The sequence below is a fragment of the Agelaius phoeniceus genome, chromosome 5, assembly GCF_051311805.1.
Source record: "Agelaius phoeniceus isolate bAgePho1 chromosome 5, bAgePho1.hap1, whole genome shotgun sequence".
Lineage (NCBI taxonomy): Eukaryota > Metazoa > Chordata > Aves > Passeriformes > Icteridae > Agelaius > Agelaius phoeniceus.
This window is the reverse complement of record NC_135269.1, coordinates 13105836-13123362: the sequence shown is the minus strand read 5'-3', so window position 1 is coordinate 13123362 and position 17527 is coordinate 13105836. Positions and strand designations below refer to the sequence as shown.

At 38.7% G+C, this 17527-nt stretch overlaps 1 protein-coding gene across 4 annotated transcripts in view; it reads left to right on the top strand.

Annotated features, from left to right (window-relative positions):
* The window catches only part of DGKI (diacylglycerol kinase iota), a 200623-nt gene that overhangs the window by 133288 nt on the left and 49808 nt on the right, over positions 1-17527 (top strand). For all 4 annotated transcript variants that reach the window (XM_054631243.2, XM_077178324.1, XM_077178325.1 and 1 more), the window contains 4 exons: positions 922-1022; positions 10405-10484; positions 12317-12361; positions 15372-15441. In XM_054631243.2, the coding sequence (XP_054487218.2) occupies positions 922-1022; positions 10405-10484; positions 12317-12361; positions 15372-15441 (296 nt within the window). The remainder of the gene's footprint in view (positions 1-921; positions 1023-10404; positions 10485-12316; positions 12362-15371; positions 15442-17527) is intronic.

The window sequence follows — 17527 nt, the reverse complement described above, 5'->3', positions numbered from 1 at the left end:
AACTGACCTGGGGCTGAGTTCCTATAGGACAGACATTTGCTATGTGTGTTATAATACACAGATTGTCTCTCTTTCTTTAAAAGTGGAAGATGCAAGTGTGGCTAAATTGATTTCCATAGAATCTAGCTAAACTTAAAAAATCAAATAATAGGTTACATTAAGGTAGAAACTAGTGTGAAATGAAGAAGAAAGCTTTTCTGGACAAATTTCTATCCATATTTATATGGTTATTTCATGTTAAGTACATGAACACCTAATTTCTAGATACTGACCTATTGAGTCTTTCAAAATTATCAATAGTTGAGGTATCTAAATCAGACTAAATTCTGTAAAAGTGAGTTTGCCATACTGCTACTTGCTTTTAAAAGTCCTCCTGGGTTCTGAGTATTAGACTCACAACTTTCGAGATCTGGTTCTTAGCCACATCTTTGTTGACTGTTTCTCAGACCTGAGATGCTGGAATCAGGATCCTTCAGTAATGTGGTGTAGATGCTCTCATGGGCAGAGGTTGTCCTGAGATACTTATCAAGAGGCATCTTTCTGTGTCTTGAAATTGAAGTTAGCAGATCTATCTACTGGCTGTGGTAGGGCTCTAAGAATCTACACAAAGTCAAACTGGAGAAGGGCAGGGTAGCTACATAGGGGTATAAGAATTCAGAAAAAACCTTTGCAGTTTTAGGTCACACAAACACCAAACGGGATCCTTGATCTTGTTTATTATTTAAGGTGAAATGTCGGTGCTGTTGTGCAGTAGAAAGTCATAATTTTAAATGCAGGAATGGGCCTTTGGGGATGTGGCTCACTTTTGAAGAGGCTTGTGCATTTTCTTCTTTCAGAGAAGATTGAAATCCCTTCATATCCTGTTTTCCTTTGCTCTTCCAGGGAACACTTTGTTTAAGAAGCTTTCTTGTTTTCTTGCAGTCCTCATTCCATCCCAGATCGCCTGAGGATCAGAGTCAACAGGATTAATTTACAAGAATACGAGGGGCTACATTACGACAAGGAAAAGCTCCGGGAAGCTTGTAAGTTGGGAGAAGCCAGATTGTGGCTGCTTTTGGTAGAACATTCTGTACAAATCTTACTTTGACCAAAACAACCCCTACTCCAAAAACAACAACAACAAAACCCCTCAAACACAGGGTCAAGCACACACTTTTGGATGAGTAATATTGAGACTATGCTCATCTATATGTGCATATGTACAAATGTGCTCTCTCTATATAAATAGCATCTATAGAGATCATGTATAGATATTTCACTGCTTTCTTACTTAAATATGTTTCTTCTTATTATATTTACTGTAAAATAAATGTTTTGCACACAGAGTATTTTTTATTCATGTCTTTCTGTTGGTTCTGCTGGGTTTCTAGTATATGAAACTGTACCAGATTTTATGATTAGCATCAGATTTCAAGCGCTGTGGGAGACCATGATATATTTGATATTGAGAATGTGCACTGACCTGGAACGTGGTTCTTGCACAGGTACATTTATCTTGGGGAACAAATCTGGGTTCCCCACACCCTTATTCTTTACCAGCCTTCAGTTTTCCATTTCAGAGAGTAATTGCTGTTTTTTTTTCCTCATGTAATCGTTTAATTGTTGTGTTTAGGGGTAAGTCAAAAGCAACGTTGCTTTGGCAACGTTGATGATGACAATCTGAACTTAAAAATGGAATTCCTTTCCTTGGTGACACACAGAGTCATTAATCAATGAGGGACAGGGCTGCTTGTGATAAGAGTTTAATAGTCTTGTTATGCATCTGGCTCATTATTCATATTAAATTACAAGCATGAGTGTTTGTTGTGCAACAGAGCTTCAGTTCCCTCTGCAATACAAAGTGCTTTGGTAATTACAGGATGACAATCCTTTTAATTGGTTTGCTTATCTTATTGTTGGAAGATAGTTAAACTGTTTCCATTTCACTCTTCCAGTCCCACCCCTTCTCAATTTACTGTCTCTCTTTGCACCAAAAGAATTGAAATATCTTAAATCTTGACAGCCTTAACTGAAGTTAGTGGATTTTGGTCATATTTAAAGCAATCAAAGCCTTCACTGGACAGAGAAGAATTTTAACAGGATCAGGATTATTCCTCACTGAAGCAGAACTTGCTTTAAGTTTAAATTGAGAGTTTGACATTGAGTAATTTCAGGCAACACTGAATGCACAACTCCCCAACACTGTCAGAAACAACTTGGCTTATTTGAGGGTTGCCCATCTGAGGAGAGCTATTCTCATCCATCCTTAGTATGGATGCAAATTTTCTGTGTCTGAATTTAGCATGTTTTTTGTTCTTAGGAGCCATTACATGTTCTGACACAAAACATACCACTTCTTACACTATTGTCACTGCAGGGGTAGGTGTGTATTTATGTTATTTGTCACCTGCCAAAATTCACAATGATAACATTATGAGAAAATGCCAGCAACTGATCTAACATCCTGGATTTGATCACTGAGTAGGAGTGTGCTTAAGAGGTTGTAATTCAAAAAATAGGTGTTTGTTCATCAAGACTTAAAATGATTGCTTTTGGACATTGGTGGGTCATTTGTAATGAAACCCTTTTGAATCTTTGAAGCCAATGCATGTCCACCATGATAATATAACATAGCTGGACTGGACTATTCTCCCCAGATATTTTTCATAGAGTTGTTTTTCCTATCAGTCCTCTTAACTGTCCCAGTAATGCTTGTTCATTACTGTTGTTACTTACTGTAAGAATATGAGAAAGCAAATATCCCCATTACCCTAAAAGAGACCAGAAAAGATATTTTACCTTAACCTTTGTCGTAGTAATGTCCTGTGAGAGGGCATGTAACTTGCACTATACACTGGTGGTCATAAGACTACTTCTCTGGTTATATATCTTTAAATGCCTCTCTTACTGCAGTTGTTACTGAAGAGGTGCTGGTTTCCTTCAGCAGGACTGTAGCTCTTGTGTGTATGGATGTCTCACTAGATGCTTGCAGGAGACCAAGTTTCTGTACTTGTTCAGGCTTTGGCAGAATGCCTACAACTGAATCCAGAATGCTATACTTAATATCCATTCTCCATCCACAAGGATTAAAAACAGTTCGACCTCCCTAAGTAATTTGAGAACAAAGCAGAATCTCACAGCAATCTGAACAGGAAAAGGAAGCCAGTTAATAAGGAGTTATCCCTGAAGGAAAAATAGTAAAGAACCTATTATGGTTTTTGCCTGTTACATGTCTCCATAATACAGTTTTGAAAGCTCTGACCTCACTGTAATAATCTGGATCATTTTAACTCGCAGTGAATACATTAATCTCCCTTGCTTACTTGTAATACTGATTTGAATCTATCAACTATTTCACCTAAGATTGTCTTCCTGACATAGAGGAGCTCATTATACAAAATGTTCCATGAAGATTAATCTTCACTCTGCTGGAGGTAGACACTTCATTTTGAAAGCCTCCAGAACAATTAAAGAATGTAATTTTGGCCTTTGAAGGGCATGACTGTCCTTAGCTTATTCTCCTTCTGTTGTTTTCTACTTTTCTTGTCAATGCAGCTGGCATTTAACCCAGATGTTGTTTCTGAATTGTCCCTTTCTTTCCTCCCCTTGCTCCTCCTTTTCTCCTGTCAGCATCTCAGTATTGTGTGGGGGATGATTAATGATGGTACAGAGGGTGCTTATTGATCCTTCAGTGAGGAGGGATGAATGCTTTGGTGCAACATTTTAAGAAAGGGATATATGTTGGCGTTTTAGTTATGCTGTAATATTCTTCACTGCAAATGTAGTTGTCTTTTCTAACACCTCCTTATTCATGTCCTAAGCACTTGTCACCTTAGTCACAAGCTTCACCATCTCTGGCCAATATGAGAGTTGTACATTACAATGACCACAGCTAAGATTATCTCACTCAAGAAGTGAGGTGGACTGATGTTTCTAGGTAGACAGAATTTATTTCTGCCTCAGCTGCCTGCTTGTCTTGTGTGCACTCTCTTTGGCTTCTTGTTATAGCAGTAAAGTGTGATCCAAAGCAGCACTGTGGGTGAACAATTGAGTTATTTTTAAGACAGCAAAATCTTTCAGTGTGACACTGTATTTTCTCCTTTCCAGTATAACTAAAAATTTCCTGACAATGGAGGCATATGTGGAAACTAATTTGGTTTTTAAAAAAGGCAACAAACCAACTAAACATAAGCTAGACAGTGACCTAGTGATCTTCAGTACTTCTTAGTTCTTCCTAGCAACACTATTTCAGATTTGCAGCATAAAAAAAATCAGTGAAATAACTCCCCATAAGCAGTAACTGAACAGTTGTGGGGTTTTTAATAGGGTATGTCAGCCCTTTCTGCCCTTAACTTGTTGTGTGTGCCCTAGCCATGGAGAATCATCTTAGCTTCCTCAGTACCACTAAGATTAAGGAGGAATTATACCCAATTTCAGTGATGATGGTATCAGAAATAACTCTCAGCCCTGTGTCAGCTCTGGGTTTCCCATACTTTCTTTTACACAGACCCAGCTGCTCCTTATGTCCTCTAGAATAAAATGGCACACTAGACTCAAGAGAAATTTTGAAAGAAAATTTAGTTCCATGTGTTTAATCATTGGACTGTCTGTAACCTCACAAGCCTTTTCTGTGCAGCTTCCTTGCTCTGTGTGCATGATGCTGTAACATGATAGGAGCTTAACCTTGAATTCTTGTCTCCCTGATTATCTGTAGCTAAATGTCTATAATGTGAGTGCCTCTAATATCTGTGGGTTACCTGAGGGTTTTGGGCTCATCCTAGGAGTTCTTATCAGATACATAGGGATACACAGAGTGACAAGCTTGTGAGTCACTGTGATGTTCACATGTACAGAAATGCACTTAGAATCTTTGATCTGTCAAAGGCATTCTGACTCTTTAAAACAGGGATATCACAGGTGAAGGTATTTGGAGATGAGCTCGTGTGATTTTGAACAGCTAGCTAAGTAAGAAAGGGCCAACACTTAGGACTTGGTATTTATATCCTGAATATGTAATATAAAAGTCAGCAGGGAGCAGAAGACTTCCTGATGAGCCACGAAGGAAATGTGCTTATATTGGGAAGCAATTTTGAGCTGGATGGATTTAGTTGAGGCAGGTTGTGCAGCTACAAACCTTCTCTTTCGTCCTGTAAAGGATGCACCAATGGGCATTTATTTTTCAGGAGATCTCTTTGAGCACATAGTAGAAGTTCCATAAAAGAAAACTACTTTCATTTTGCTTAGAAGTCAGTGCCTTGCTCTAACAACTTGGTTTTGTCAATATGTGTTGCGCACACATTAGCTAATTTAGGTAATTCTTCATCACTGTGATTTCATAAGATCTGAAACTGGGAGGGGTTGAAAGGATTGCTTAAAGCCTCCCAGCAAAGTGAAAGCAGGAGGATTAGAAGTCAGTAAGTCAGTAGTGAGTTAAATATTGGCAATATTGGCAATAATTGCGATTCTCTGAGGCTGGGGGAAGGAGTAAGCCCAAGCCATTGGAATTTCATATCATGGGGTTATAGAATCATAGAATGATTTGAGTGGGAAGGGATTTTTAAAAATCATCTAGTTCCAACCCACTGTCATGGGCAGGGACCTCTTCCACTAGAGCATGCTGCTCCAAGTCCCTGACCTTGAACTCTCCCAGGAATGGGGACATCTTCCACTTATCTGGGCTACCCATTCCAGTGTCTTGCCACTCTCATTGTAGAGAATTTCTTCCGAATATCTAATCTAAATCTATCTTGTCTTGGTACCTCACAGGGCATATTCAGTACAGTCTTCTGCCTTTTGAGCTAGTGGGAAATTGTCATGTGTTAAGTTTGTCATCTTTAAACCAGAAGAGATAGGCATTTATATTTATAAAACTTGTATCTATATAAAATTTATAAATGTATAAAAAAATTTATATTTACTTTAGAGAAGTGGAGAGAAGCAAGAATATTATGTTTCCAGGAAATCACACTGTAGTTTGTCTTTCTCATGTAGGCTTTTCTGTGAGGTTCTTCTGTTCATATTCTACTTGCATATTTCCTTAGTGCTTTTCTGATTTGATTTCCTCTTACTTTTTTAGTCCTGGTTGTCCCCTTTGGATAACTCATCCCACACACATCCTTCCTGCCTGTCTTAGTCTGTCTCTGCAGACCTCACAGCACAGGTTTCTGCTCTTTTCCTTTACCCTAAATACTTAATTGTTGTTGACCCAGATCTCTGCTGTCAGCTCTCACTCCCAATATCCATTCCCAGCCAGCTTCAATTCCCAGCTCTTCAATTTTTTTTTTCTATAATCTGTTCCTTTTTGTGTGGTGTTTGGCACAGGTTCTCTCCTCCTTTGACTTGGGCAGCTTCTTCCCTTTTGGCAGGATATTGGAAAAATCACTGAGAGACTGGAGGGAATGACTGCCTTTTCAAACATGGTCTGGTTTAATCTGATAACCTCCACTGTGCTTTACCTCCTTATATGTGAGGATTTTGCAAGTGGGCTAAAAAAACTAGTAGCCAATGAACCTAGGGAGAATTGAGTTTTCTCAGTATAATAAGCAGAAGGGATCTGAAGAGACACATGGCTTAGATTTATGTGGTAAGAAAATCCTTTTGTACAAACTCAGTTTTATTAAAACCAAACTGTGAAAGCCAAACCTCTTAATATAAATGTCTGAATATTTTATAATTCTCTACCATGTATTTGCTTGGTCCTTCATATTCTTAATATCATATCTTAATATCAGGATGCCCTTCAGGAAAATGGCTTTCTTATGACATATTCAAGTAGTGAGGATCCTTTATTTGTTACATTAAACATTTACAGTCCAATGTCTAATCTCCCCAGTCCCCTGAGGTATCAGAATCAGAATGAGTTTTCCTGGAATTCACATCTACTGTAATGTTCTGTCTCAAGGCTGTTTTGTTTGGGTTTTGAGTGGGTTAATCATGGTATTAAGATCACAAATTGAATCCTTTCATAACAATAAACAGGTAAGTTAATTGAATTTTATAATATATATAAGTATGTTTGGGCTTCCTTCATTTGTGTCCTCAATACTATTAAAGAGTTCACTAGCTCTTGGTATTCAGCATAATGGGGACTTAATAGGTGGAAGTTTTGTTTGTTGCTTACAAATTCCATAGCTAATTTCATGAGGACTTAGGAAATCACTCCTAATCTTGCAGTTAATTAGAACACCAGGCTGGCCATACTGCTGCATCTGCCCAAGCCTCCTCCTGCTGATCCTTGGTTTTGGTTAGTGTTGCTAGGAACAAAAACCTTTCTGCAGTACTGGTTCAGATTATGAAGCCACTGTCTGCCTGTCTCATTTCCTGGGGTTCTTGCACTGCTGCTCACCACAGCTGCCTGGACAAAATCCTTTTTCATCATTCAGGGGGCACGAGGGAGCTGGGAGATGGATGCAAGTGGCCAGAAGAGCAGGTGTCTCAGGAGAAAAATATCTGGCACTTGAGTGCTGTGGCTTGGCTCATGATCTGAGACTATTCCTTATTTTTGGCATAGTCACGTGGGTGGGTTTATCCACATATTCACAGGAGTGGACAGTGTGTGTGTGCATGGAAAGTGGTTTTGTAGTGCTTTTGATGTGTTTGCACTCCCACCTCGCTCCTGGCATATCTAGTAATCCCTGTGCCCCACAGGGATTTGTACTGTCCACATCCTCATCCACCCAGTAAATGCAGAGGCTCCTTAGTCCTGGATGAAAGTGCCTACAATGTTACTGTCTGCTATGCATGTTGACTTGGCCCTTAATTGATTTATCATAAATTAACTCCTTTTGCCTCTATTGCGTGCTATTGCACTATTTGTAGAATGAGCAGCAACCCCAGAGTTTCTATCCCATTATCAACTACTAAGCATTTGCTTTTGTTTTAGAACAACAACTATTGTGAGTCACTTTTTAAGTCTTGACTGTGTGGTGCGTTTTGATTGCTTATTGTGGTTTATGATAAAAATCAGGGCTGTGAATATTTTCCTTGCTGAAAGCCAAATGGGTCTTGCAAAAGGAGCCAACCAAGCAATAAATGAACAATAATAACAACAAAAATTGGGAAGCAACATTTTAGCATCTACTTTACTGTTATCCAGTAAAGACTTTAAAGGCTTTTCATAGGCCATGAACCATATGGAATGGAATGGAACCACTTGAGACCCACCTCACACATTACACCTTAGCTAGCTATTGACCCCAAATGCCATAGATCATGCTAATTCACAATTTCCAAACAGTTAAGGCAGAACTTTTCTTTTTAAGGACAAAATCACACAGCCCAGAGTTTCAGAACTGTTCTTTGTCCACTAAGAACCAGTATCACATAATTTAATTAAAGCTTGAATCACTACTTCAATCATTAGATGAGACTCACAAAGTATCACCACTAAGATATCTATTGCATTTTTAGATATTTTGGTGGATTTCTTTAGAATTACAAATGTTTTAAGGTCCTCCGCTTTTGGTCTTTCGGGAATGGTGATAGTTAAGGATTCCAATTCTGTTATCTGTGTTGTTTTGTCAGGTCAAAGCTTTAGTCCCCATTAAGTGTGGAGAAGAGAGAAAAAATGTGTAGTGACAGTCTGTGAGCCAGTGCTGTAACTCCCTCGTGCTCTGTAGCTGTTGGAGGTGTAGCCATGTCTGCTACAATTCAGTTTTTAGTGCTATAAATGAATTTAACAAACACTTCTCTTAGTAAGGGCTGCAAAGGGATCTGTTCAATTGAATCTAGATAGCCATTAAGAAGTCTCTGCAAAGAGCTTAAGGGGTTCCTGCCAAAACAGGTTAAGCAATAATAAACACTAAGCAAAGAGAATCAGTCGGTAGCCCAGAGCACTGGAGTGTTTGAAGCAAGCCCTGTTTCTGACCCTTCTTCCACTTGCTTGTGTCTCAGTCTCTGTTCTGCAGTGAAAGAATCTTGGAGGTCTCCATGACCCCTGTTTCCACCTGGCCCCTCTGAAAATGTGCAGGGGGACTGTCATCACTATTGGATGTCAGTGTTGTTTCAGGAGACGTGTAACCTCTTCCTTCCCACCTATTCCTTCTTTATGTTCTTGTTCTTACTCCAGCATTTTTTCCCCTGCCTCCCATTTTCCTGGGTCTACAGTTCTTCTGCTGTTCAATTTGCTTTCCAAACACAATTCTGGCAGCATTGCTGAGCCCTGTGCTGGCCTCTGAGGTCCACAGTGACCTTGACTGCAGCAGAGCTCCCCAGCTCTTCTCCTTGGAAACCACTGAGCTCCTCTTTGTGCATCAGGCTTTGGTGGACCAGAAAAATAGGAGCTCTCTTCCCCAATATCTTAGCACTGTCTTGTTCTCTTACCAGAATGAAGAACTTGTAAGTATTTAAATACGTCTCTCCCACTTAATCAACTTCTCTTCAACAGCAGGAAGGTTTGCCAGCACAGTTGTGTTTTCTGTTTATCTCAGAAACCTTGGTGATTTTATGTTGCTGCTCATTATCCAGTTATCAAAATTGTTTCTGAGTTGACGTTCTGTTCTGCTTCTGGAATATTTCATGTGAGAATTTAAATATCTTTCCCGCTGCTCCCATAAATTTTTTGGCCATTATTTGATTAAAGACCCTTCAGGGAGACAAAAAGAACTTAATTCAGTGATTCACTTTTACAAAATCACATATTCAAGAGTGTTCACTTGTTTTCTTTTTATTTAATGAGATCTTAGTAGGCAGCTCTCTTTATTGTGGACTCACCTTTTTCTCTTTTATTGTATTCTTTATAATTTATTTTTCCTTTTGTGATTTTGTTTTGGACTCTTTGGTGGCAAGAACAGAATAAATGTGAAAAACCTCAATCTCCTGTTATTAAAAATTTTGCCCTAACCTGAAAGTTTTGCTGCATTTTCACAAGTTATCTTTTTTTTTTTTTCTTCTGTCTGACTAAATATGGAAATGTGTGGACTCTGTGTGTAGATGGAATAATATCTGTTTTTGGTTTAAAAACAGCCTTAGATAAAAATAAGCTGGTATTGGATAGTTTTCCCTGATATCAGCCTGTGATTTCCACTGCTTTAAACCTGTAGACTTTGAGTTCTGAGAATGAAATATCACTCTTATTTTGAGATACAAGGGTGCCCCCCATAACTCTTGTTATGGGATATGTTCCTTTGTTTGATAATATTTGATGTTCAGATCTGAAAATGAAGTACTCAATTTAACTGAATATGTTTTAGCTTCTTTCATGAAACCATGAAAGGTTGCTGAAAATGAAATAATTAATTGATAATTATAAATGGGTGAAAGTGATGATGATTAACATGCTCTTCTTTTACATAATTGTTAAGGTTTAGATAGCAGAAAACTTTCATGCGGATATGAAAAAAACCAACACTGGAAACCATTGGAAGTCTGTTACAGTTCAAGAGACTTCAGTTAAAGAGATTTTTCTTTGGTTTTGATTTTTTTCAGCCATTCCCCTAGGGATCATAGTTGTACGAGGAGATTGTGACTTGGAGACTTGTCGTATGTACATTGACCGTCTGCAAGAGGTGAGGCCTTTGTGAATTCAGGTATCACTCACAAACCTGTTTTATGCTCCTTCCCATTCTGAGTGCAGGGATCTAATAATTGCAGCAACCACGTATCAAGAGTATTGCAATTTGCCTACCATTGAGACCAAAATTCTAGAATTAAGATATGATAATAAAAGTACTGAAAAATATTCCTTAAACAGGAAATTAAAAATCATACTGATTCCTTTTAAATGATAACAGAATTGAAGTGGATGGATGTGTTTACTTCTCCTTGATTTATAATGGCATACTAGGACTTTCCTTATACCTTGTTGAAATTACATAAATTATGGATTAGAAAGTGTGCTATGCAAGGATAAACACTGTGGCATTTGAGTGGGTCTAATTATGCAGATGTTGTTCTCTAATAATGGAGTAATATGAGACACCACTAAACACAGCAAATATCAACTAGATATTTTCAAAGACACAGAAATGGATGTTCATACAGACAACAATAGTTTTGCCCTTATTCTTGAGCACCTTGCCTCATGAGTGTTCATTCTACAATATACCCTGGGAAATGCAGACTCCAAATGCCTCATTACCCAAATCATTTTAAGTGTGAGCCCCTTTAGTGATAAAACTAATGGGTTTTCATTAATGTATTGTCTCTGATTTTTTTTAATCTCTTAGTGATAGCTTTCAAAAATATTTACGAGCCTGATGACATTACATTTATAAACAATTTATATATGAACATTTTTAAGACTTTATAAATGGTTGGTCTAGTTTACGTAGGAACTGTGAAGCTCATCCCTTCCATTGAACTCTTTGGGAGCCACTGACTTCCTATAGATTTTGGAACTCCACACATGCAGTCTGAATGTGAAACTTAGTATCTCACTTCAGGCTTTCACTTCTTCACATTTCAGCCAGGATTCCCCTTATCAAATGCATTTCTGGACATTCAGACCTGGAGTGTGACTATTATTATCAGACATAAATCCATATTGTAAGGTGGTGCATATTTGAAGTGTCCAGTACAGGAAATTACAGTGAAATACTTATGATGATGATCTCATCAGATTAGATTAGAAATGTGATCTCACACTGAGTTCAGGCACTCTTAGGTACAACCCCTGAAGGAAACACAGCCAGATATTTTGGTTGAATTACCCATAGTGGTTATGGAGAAATTGTGTTTCTCCAACCTTTTGCAGGGTTTGTACTAATTTATGCATGTGTGCTTGATTTGGCTCAGTCCCATTTGCTGGGAGTAGAGATGCCAAGGTTTGCTGAGCTCTGCCAGTTTCCATGCTGCTGCAGGACAATATTCTGCAGGCCAGGCTCTTTAGTAGACTATGTCATGTGCTATAACTATTTGACAAAATCTCTATTAAAATAAATTAGATGCCTGAACCCTGTTAAATGTCAGGACCATTCTGGTATGACCTTCTTGGAGTGAGGTTGTCTTAAAATAGAGAGAACTGTCAGTGATTTTCTTAAGTGCATTAATCACTCAGAAATATTTGCAAAAGTGTCTTAAAGATTTATGACATATTTTCCTTAATTTTGTTGCTGATATTGTAAATTTAGATAGTTCTCTTGGAACAAATAGTTTTTTTAACATGATAAGATATATTAGTGTCATCTCTTTTTGAAACTAGTTTTTTGGGCCAAATACATACAAATCTAAACTTTGAGTGAGCTTTCCTTGGCTTTTCTTTCATATGCTTAAAACCAGTGAAAAATATTTGACAAATGATTTGTGCTTGCCCAACCACTTCAGATAGTAGAACTACAAACAGCTCTTGTCGTTGCTTTAATCTTTTTCATCACTGCCCTGTCTTTCATTCTCCTGCTAGGACCTACAGTCAGTAACCTCTACTACACAAAGAGTTCATTACCAGGTAAGATAAGCTTTCCTTTTAGTATCAGAACAGAAGAGGCTTAAAAATAGAAATGACACTCTTTGCATTGAACCCATAAGTTAGATGAATTTCTAATTAACTGATATTAGGATTTACCCTTAAATGTTGAAAGCAAGTTCTGCTTTCTCCTGGACAAGTTTTATGGAATCACCTTTATAATTGGCAAAACTTGCTGATGCTTTTGATATTGCAATAGCAGTATTTTCCACATTGAAGTGATTGAGAAAATGTTTCCTCTAGGACAAATGACAAAAGCAAAATTGTTTCTCTGTCTGAGAAACTGAACAATGACATGTTGTATTGCATAGCTGTTGAAATAAAGTCAATCAATGAGGGAAAAAAAAGGTGTTTTAGCAGGCCCAGCTTCTTAATAATTCTGTACAGGACAGCCATCTACCTTCACTTTACATAATCTTCAGGGTAATTTTTTAGTCCATCCTAAGCACATGTGTGTTTTCTGCGTGAGATAAATAGGTTTTAGTTTAGGTGGATAGTTCTTAAAATTGGTCTCTTTGTGTTTTACAACTTTATTCTACAGTTTATGCAATACAGAACTTGTCTTTTCAGTTGGAAGTATCATTCAAGAACATGTATTTCTCTCAGTAAAATAATTCCTTGTTGAGTGCTTAGATTGGAAGTAAAATTAGTGAGACTAACTCTACTGATTCCTGAAAGGATCTGATATTAGCATGGAGATTTGGCACAGACCATGGTCAGTCGACACTGTGCTTAGGATCACAGGACAAGTTTGCATGGTGCTGATAGCATCTTCCTAGGAATAACAATGCAAGTCTTGTTGGATCAGCAGGAATGAGTTCACTGAAGCATACAGAGAGCCAACCTACAGGAACCAATTGTGGTGAAATTGCAGATAATTTCTTTGGGGTTAATTATTACTTGGGGGACGCAGAAAAAATTCCAGTTTCACAAGAATGCCTGTAGATGCTCTGACTGCAGACACTATAAGAAAATGCAATTTGGCATGTTTTCCTGGACTTGCCTTCTTTATATCAGTTGATGGTTTGTTTCTTTGTTTCCCTATCCAATGCTAACTTCATATTCTTGACATTTCCATCCATCATTGCTCTGGAACTGGGTTTTAGAACAGTGTTAGTGTCTAGCAAATTGACTAATAAACCAGCATGTATGATTCTGTTCCACTCATTATGAATTAACCTAAGTGGCTGCTGACTGCTCCATGTGTAGGAAACTGCCTGAGGTAAAATGAAGAACAAAATCTGTGTGTATGGGGAGATGTACAAGAGAGTATGAAATGTCAGAAATCAGCTCCATACTTGGCTCTAACCTCTGCTGTTACAGCAGTATATAAATTAGATGCCTACCCATCTTCTCTAGTGCACAGCAGTGTGAAATCCCTAACATAACATTCATTTTTCATGATGCTACATTTTAAATGCACCCTCTCTGTGTTTTGTCTTCAGTACTTGTTTGTCTAGTATTTTTTTCCTAAGTGGTTCATTTCTGCAAATTGTCTCATTAGGTTAATTTGAGGTTTGTTCCATATTTGTTGGTATCCCTCTACATATTACAGAAATGGGAAAAAGAGGGGGATAAAGGGCATGAATAGGGTGCTTGAGCAGATTGAACAGTATTCATACCTCACTAATAAAGTGCCATGGGTACTTTTAAATCTCATAAATGCAATTTTCTTGTGTGATTCCTCTGCATTTCAAAACATAGGCAGTCAGCAGAAATATTAGCAAACCAAGGTGCAAATGAGAAAAAATATACTGGAGTGTTTTCTCATTCTGTTTTGTTTCTCTAATGAGTTTAATGCTCACAAAATATCATTCTCATGGGCCTCAAACTTTGCAAGCTAGTTCTGTAGTTGAACTGTAATGAGGTCTTGGAGGAAGTATGTCACAATGTGCAATTTGTGACTCAAGTTGACATTTACCAGCGGTGTTTCTATCTTCATTTTCTCAGCATTTTGTACTCTATGAATTTTACTCATTTCTCCTCTTTTTATAAACTGCATTTTAGTACACACCGTTGGATGTTTTCTTCCCTTTGTCCTTTGTGTTGCAGTCCCCTCCATTCCTCACAGGGAGGACTAAATATCAAGATACATAAAGCTTTGTGCATGTAGATAAAACCATATCAGCAAGCCTAGTGGGTTTCAGAAATCTTTGATTTTTCTGACAAACACTCCAGTGGCAATACAATCAAACCTAAAATCCCACAACTGTTTGCCCATATTAGACAAAGCTGTATTTTAAATCTATTGAACCCCTGAGAGATGTGTTATTTGCTCCTTATGTACTGTTAGAGTTCGCTTAATGGGATGTTTTGCTGTCATTTTCTCCATCTCTGTGATGCACGGAGGCTGGATACCATAAGCTGTACATGAGAATAAGGTTTATGGGATCAAGTAAAATCCTTCCTGTGGCTTTTACTTTTTCTTTTCCTGCCATGTGACTTGATATTCTGCTCTGTTGTCTGAAAGAGGAGTCAAGTTTAATCTTGAGCCAACGTGTACCTGAATTTACAACATTTTCAGCTGTGCTGATTGTACTCCTTAAGATGTGAATAAGGATAGAATCTGTGTCTATACAAATTGTCTGTGCCAAAGATCCATGCCACTCTGTTTTGCCCTGTGCAAATATGTTTATGTTTAAATGTTATATGCAGCAGATTTAGGAAGCTGGCTGACCATTCACTGGCAGTGTGGAGCAGAGCCATGATCATCCTCTGCTCTCTTAGATCCCTTTTGATCCCTTTTGCCTCTCCAGTAAGAGCTAAAACCACATGGGGTAGCCTGTTTGAGTCTTTGATAAGTACAGGTCAGGAAGAAGATCTTAATTCCTCCCCAGTAATTTCATTTTGTTCCTGGCTTATATAGATTTTGCACATTGTGCAATGTCAGAAAAAGAAAAATGAAAAAGCCCAAGTCTAGAAAATAGTCCTTTTCAGAGAAGAAACAGTTGCTGTGTTTTTGTTAATAACATAATTTTCATGCCCTATCCAGGACCAGGAAAGCTCTTTCCCCAGAGTACTTTCTGTTCAGAGGCTCTCTCCTAGATGGTGCTTCCTAGATGGTAAGTGCATCTCCCCTCTGCTGTGCCCAGCAAGCTGCCTGCTTCTGGTGTGCTTATGGAAGAGAGATCTGAGTGTAAGACTAGAGAGGGGTTCCTTCTTTTTACACTGAGCAGGTAAAAAAGGAGCTGAGTGCCCCCCTTTCCCCTCTAAAAAAATTAAACAGGCCCTTCCTTCGTATAAGAATCAAAATATCTGCTGTAGCTTTTTCATGCCACAGAGAGGCGGGTTAGCCTTTTTCTTGAGGCAGGTTAGAAGCTTGGTTTATCAGTGCCTCTGCTGTGATGAGCAGACTTCATTGCATGCACTGCCTGAGCTCAGAGTGCAGCCAGTTGTGGCAATTCACTGCTTGGTGTAAGGCTGAGCTCTTCACCCTGGTTTCTCTGCAGGTGCTGTAGTCTTTAGGCACTACAGTGTTTAGGTGACAGAAATGTACCTCCCTTTCCTTGTAACCCTGTGCTGGAGAGCTGCACTTGTATTTGACCCAGACTTTGTCAAAGCAGATGACTTATCAGGGCCTTACATCAGGCTCCAGAGCACAGGAATTAGCAGCTGAAATGGATGGCATCTGCTTTTACAAAAGCTTCAGCATGGGGAGGCTTAAATTTTTAATGCTCAAAACAAAACCAAATTCTCCTTGGCAATTTCTAATCACCATTCCTTGTCTCTCATGAGGGACATTGATAAAAGCCATAGTGAGGATCTCTTTGGTTTTTGGAGAAAGCTGGATGGGTAGATGTGTTCAGTTTTTTGTCTTTAGTATTTGATATTCCTATGAAGTGCCAAAATCTACAATGCTACATCACTGTGCTCTTGTGTCAAAACTGCAGAGTGAATGAACCTGATTTCACTCACCCAAATAAATGCAAAGCAGATACAAAAAAAAAATTGCATCTGGTGAAGCACATTGTAGATGATAAATACTTTTGGGGTTAGTAATATAAATTATTTGGCAATGACAAGATTCATAATACGTGCTTTATTTAGTGAATCCCCCTATTTTCATGTGTTTTTCATGAGTAGCATAAATTTTCCTTGAACATATTGCTCATTCAGAGTCAATATCTGTGGCCAAGCATTTGATTTATAAAGAGCTCCTAAGCATATTATTGTTCTTTAGATTCAGAATTTAAATTAATCCCATTAGACCCATCAAATTGAGTATATGCTTGCTATACTCTCATCAGAACAAAGCAGCTTTTTCTGTCACATATTTTAATGTAATCAATTCTTGTAATGTAATCAGACTGAAATCCATTTTATACATTTTAAATTATTAAGTTAATATTTTCACTGACTACTGTTTCATTAAGCCTTATCTTTAAATTCAGCATTTAATAGGATAGGAATATTGCAGAATCATAGAGTGTTAAGGGTTAGAAGAGACCTTAAAGATCATCTAGGCCCAACCCAACCCTGCCATGGACAGGGACACTTCTCACTAGACCAAGGCTGCTCAAGGCCTTACCCAGCCTGACCTTGAACACTGCCAGGGTTGGGGCATTCACAAGTTCCCTGGGCAACCTGTTCAACTATCTCACCACTCTCACAGTAATTTCTTCCTAATATCCAGCCTGAATTTCCCCTTTTTTCAGTTTGTACCCCTTAGTCCTTGTCCTGTCACCAGATGAAGAGTCTGTCTTCAGCCTCCCTGTAGACCTCTTCAGATGCTGGAAGGTTGCTTTGAAGTCTCCATACAACCTTCTGTTCTCCAGGCTGAACAGCCCCAAATTTCTCAGCCTGTCTTTGTAAGGGAGGTGCTCCAGTCCCCATATCAACTTCACAGCCCTCCTCTGCACGTGCTCTGACAGTTTTAGGTCCTTGTGCTGGGGGCAGCAGAACTGTACACAGTGCTCCAGGTGGGGTCTCCACAAGAGCAGAGGCAGACAATCCCTTCCCTTGACCTGCTGGCCACTTTGCTTTTTAGTGACACCCAGGACATGCCTGGCTTTCTGGGCTAAAAGCTCACCCAGCTGGTTCATGCTGAGTTTTTCAGCAGCCATCACCCCCAAGTCCTTCTCTGTAGGGCTGCTCTCAGTCACTTCTCCACCCAGCCTGTAGGTGTGCAGGGACTGCCATGGCTCCTGT